Here is a 4,724-nt window from a genome sequence, read left to right on the forward strand (position 1 = left end):
TGGCAAGGGAGCTGCCCTCCTGGCAGGTGGGAGTGCCCTGGTGTGGCTGCCCTCCTCCACTCCGTGGCACTGCCCTCAGCTCCTCAGGAAAGTGCTGCCCTGATTCAGGCTTGAATCCCTCTGGCTACAATGGCAGTTCTGCCGTGACTGGGTGACAGAAATGGGTCGCACATACAGGGAGGCCAGAGGTGGGGCTGCTGTCGCTGTGGGTGAATGAAGGAGTTTGGAGGCTGTGGGGCTGGGAGCACACACCTTCCCTCTCTGTGCATGCCAGCTCCACCGTGAAAACGAGGCTCCAGCAAAGGGGGTGCCTTCTCTGGCTGGGGAGAGAGTGCAGCCAAGAGCAGCAGGGCCAGTGCCCGGCCCTCCCCCAGCGAGCACACCTGTCTGTCTGCCAAACCAGCACTCTTCAACCCACGACTGACACCTTTAGTCTAGGCCTCAGCCCTGACCCTCAGCCGTATCCGTGGGCTCGGGTGTCCGTGGGGAGGGCCGGGGTGCCCGTCTTTGGGGCCCGTGGACGCTGCAGCCGGTCCCATGGAGCTCCCAGCAGCTGGGAGAATGCAGTGCATTGTCTGTCTGGAGAGATGGAGGTGGGCAGAAGGAAAGGGGGTGGGAAGAGAGGTGGGTAGTGAGGGGTAAGGATGAGACTCTGGCAAAGGGGGCTGACAGTGACCAGGAGGCTGGTGGCAACATTGGTGATGGCAGTGGTGGTGCTGGTGGTGCTGATAGCACTGGTGGTAGTGATACTGGTAGTAATGGCAGTTAGTGACCGTGATGGTGGTGATGGTGGTAGACGGTTGTGTTAGTCAAGGTGATAGTCTGTGGTGGTGGTGGTGGTTGTGTTGGGGTGTTGGCCAAGGTGGTGGTGGTGGTGGTGGTGGTGGTTGTGTTGGGGTGTTGGCCAAGGTGATAGTCGGTGGTGGGGGCTACTGATGGAAGTATGAGTTGTAACAATAAATGGTCGAGAATGGGTGCTAGGATGGGGTGGGGGTGGGCAGCTCCACAGGGGTCAGACCCATAGCAGCCTGGATCCCCAGTGCCAGAGGCACAAAGGGAACTTCCTGTTGGCCTTGGAGCCCCTGGATCGGGCAGGCCAGAGTGGCCCTCCCCAGCCCATGCCCCACAGCCCCTTCCCCCATAGCTGGCAGGTGGGGGGCAGCAGCAAAGACACAGCTGCTCAGCCTTCCCGGGGACCCTGGGCACAGAGTCCAGCTGAGCTCTCAGTGTCCACCTCAGACTCCAGAGACACGGAAGCACGGATACCCACGGACATTGACGAGCAGCCTCTGCCCAGAGCACGTGTACACAGGCATGTTCACAGACACTCGGGCTCACGTCCTACATATGCACGCTGACACTCCCTATGTGAGGACACAGGCGGCACACACCAGTGCACACACCGCCCACGCACACGCACACGCACACGCACACGCAAAGGCCTTCCTGAGTGAGACCAGCAGAGCCCGAGGCCCGCGTAGCCAACAGGGACTCCTTGGCCCTGGAAGCCCTGGCTGCTGCCACCAAGAGACTGGGTCAGTTAACTTCTCCCGCAGCCCAGCTCCTGACCCCCAGCCCCCCGCCCCTTCCCTCCCTGCCTCCTGCTGGTTCCCAGGCCTGCAAAGCCCCACTCAGACCCAGGGGCCCAGCCCGGCCTTGGGATGCCTGTGGCGGATGTAAGGGGCCAGCTCTGCCCTGTGGAGTCTGAGGGGACACAGCCGGGCTCTGGGGCTCCAGGGACATGTCCTGGCCCCGGGTCTCAGGGGCTGCATTACCCCTGCAGGGCTCCTGTGGTGGGGGGGGTCTCCCTGAGCGGCTCCCAGCCAGGGCGCTGCCTTCATCCTCTGACTCCTTCCCAACCCTAAGTCAGGGGAACAGAGGCTGGGGGGAGACCCGCGCCCCCGATGCTCCTGTTCCCTTCCTGAAAACAGCTGGTGCGTCTCAGAGGGTGGGCGGGAGCCCAGACGGCGCAGCGGCGGAGCAAGGCCCGGCTGTGACTGCGCTATCAGAACCAGGCCTGCTGGTACCGGGCCGCTTCCGAGAAGCCATGGGGCCGGGGATGTGGGGACTCGGCCCTCCCACCCCCAGCCTGCACCGGGGCCCTTCCGCCCGGCCAGGCCGCCCAGCTCCCTCGAGGGGCCGGCACGGTGGGAGGGCTGAGGCCCCCACCACTCAGGGGAAAGTGTCGGGATGGAAGCTGGCGATTCCCAGAGTCCCGTGAGCCAGGACTTGAAGGAATCCAGGGCCTTTTCCCCCAGAGCTCAGCACGCCCTGTGCTCACTCCATCCCACTCAGGATCCCAAATGCGGCCGATCCTGGGAGGATCTGGCCTGGGACATTCCATCCATTTCTCACGCCCCCCTGGGGAGCGGCCCAGACCGAGACTCTCAGTGGCGGCGGCAGGCGAGGTTACTAGCGGGCAGACAGGGACCCCCGCCCCCTTTTTCCTCCGGTGATGCAGCCGTGCCCCTCGGAGCTGTGGCTGCCCACGTGTACAGTGGGAGCCACGTGAGGCCCATTTCCCACTTTCTGGGGTGAGCGCTTGGGAAGGGGGTCCCTCAGGGATGGTTGTGGGACCTGCTGCCGCCTGGCCTGCACTCTGACCTTCGACCTGGTAGGTGGATGCAGATGACGTCATCACCAAAGAGGAGCAGATCTTCCTGCTGCACCGAGCGCAGGCGCAGTGTGAGGAGCGGCTCCAGGAAGTCCTGCGCAGGCCAGGTGGGCGGGGCCCGATGGGGTGTGCAGGAGGCAGCCAATTGATGTTTCTATCTCTCTAGCCCTCTTTCCTCCCCCCTCGCTAAAAATCAATGAAGACTTTTTTTTTTTAAATAAAATAAGTCAACAGGCTCAGAAATGAGTGGGGTGCAGGAGGTGCACCCACGGTTAGGAAGAGGGGGGCTTCGATGGTATGAAGACAGCTAACATCGAGTCACCCCAAGCTGCTGACCCGTGAGGCGGCCAGGGTGAGGAACGTGGACAGGGTGCTAGACCCCATAGTTGCTTCCTGTATTAAAGGCGGGTCCAGAAGGAGAGAGGTCCTTGAGGGAGGCCGCCTGGGGAGGGCAAGGCCCAAGTGTCCAGGGTCAGGAGGACGGAGGGTCCATGGGCCTGGACGGAGGAGCATGGGAGGCTACGTGTCTTCTGGGGTCACTGTCCAGGAGAGGGTGCTGGCCAGGCTCGGGCGGGCTTCCTCCCGCCAGCACAGCACGGCCGCGGTGAGGGTTGGGGGAGCTCACCTGACTTCTCAGCTCCTGCCCATCTCGAGCTGGTTTCTGTCTGGAGTCCATTTCCTGGAAGTGGAAATGGGCCTCATTAGTGCCTGTCCAGGCCTCTGACATCCGCCTGGCTAATCTCATCAGCCTGGAGAAAGTCCAGGCCCAGACTGACCAGCTGACCAGAGCAGCTTCCTTGCTGAGCTGGCCTGAGGCTGCTGGGCGGAGGCTGGGCACACATGGGCCCGACAGGACACGGTGTAGCGCACGGGCTCTTCTCCCACGCCTGGACTCACAGGGCCTCTCCCCACATCACTCCCACCTGCGGCGCCTGGTCCCCTGCCCATCAGATCGGGGACTTGCTCTTCCTGGCTCTGCGTCCTGAACCCAGCCTTCTTCCTAGTTGTGGCTGCACCTCCTGCACCCTCAGTTCACGATCCAGCCCTGTCTTCCCTCTTCACCCCATCCTGCCTCCCCCGACCCTGCGGAAGCTCAAGGGTGCTGGCCGGCACACGGCACAGCCATTCCAGTCCAGGTGTCTGCACTCGGCTCTCCACTGCGGCCACCGACCCAACAAGGGAAGGCCAGGGGCCTGGCTGGGGCTGCAGCCTGAGGAACGCAAGTGGGAGAAAAGGGAGACTTTGAGCGAGGAACAGAGACCTCACGCGTCTCCCGTGGAGAGCAAGGCCAGGCCCCACCTCCGATGGGGTCTCCAGGGCCCCTGTGGGTCCCCGGTGAACCCCTGACTCGAGCGTCCCAGGCCAGGGGAGCGTAGGTAGGCTGTCTGCCCAGCCCTGACAGCTGTGGGCTCTTGCTCTCATCCCCACCAGCAGCCTCTTGACCTGTCCAGCTCGGCCTGGCCTCCTTTTCCCTTGTGACCTCTGCGGACATCACTCCTGTCTGCTTTCGCCAGGCGCCCCCTGGTGGGGCCTTCGCCTCCTGCGTGGGCTGCAGCTCCCTGTGTCCCAGGATACCACCTGTGCCCGTGTCTTGCCCACATTCACCACCCACCCCTCTAGTGGGTCCGCACCGCATGGTGCTGGCTCCCCTGGGAACCCTCTGACGTCGCCATCCCTTTGATTAATTCTGCCCCCGGCAAACACTTTACAGTTTGTAAAGCACTTCCTCACCCGTCATCTCAGCTCTCCCAGCAGCCGGGGTGTCGGTAGGACAGGGCACGACCCCCATTGTACAGCCTGGGAGTCTGGGGCAGGAGGTGCCCGGGTCCCCTGCTGAAGCACCTGACAGCTGTAACTGCCCCCTTTCTCCAGCCGACATCATGGAATCGGACAAAGGATGGGCGTCCGCGTCCACGGGGAAGCCCAGGAAGGAGAAGGCACCCGGGAAGCTCCCCCCTGAATCCGAGGACAAAGTGGCGCCCCACGGCAGCAGGCGCCGAGGTACGTCCAGGCATCTGTCAGAGCAGCTCAGACTACCCACCCCACCGCCCCACCCCCTCCCGGGAGCTCACGCCCCTGGCCCTGGGGCAAAGGTGGCTCCCCCCCCCCC

General features: G+C 63.6%; 1 protein-coding gene across 1 annotated transcript in view; it reads left to right on the forward strand.

Annotated features, from left to right (window-relative positions):
• PTH1R (parathyroid hormone 1 receptor) overlaps window positions 1-4,724 on the forward strand; it is a 25,021-nt gene that overhangs the window by 13,776 nt on the left and 6,521 nt on the right. The window contains exons 4-5 of the mRNA XM_006770563.2: window positions 2,619-2,721; window positions 4,487-4,615. Of these exons, the coding sequence (XP_006770626.1) occupies window positions 2,619-2,721; window positions 4,487-4,615 (232 nt within the window). The remainder of the gene's footprint in view (window positions 1-2,618; window positions 2,722-4,486; window positions 4,616-4,724) is intronic.

Source organism: Myotis davidii, unplaced genomic scaffold (assembly GCF_000327345.1).
Source record: "Myotis davidii unplaced genomic scaffold, ASM32734v1 scaffold663, whole genome shotgun sequence".
In the NCBI taxonomy this organism is placed as follows: Eukaryota; Metazoa; Chordata; class Mammalia; order Chiroptera; family Vespertilionidae; genus Myotis; species Myotis davidii.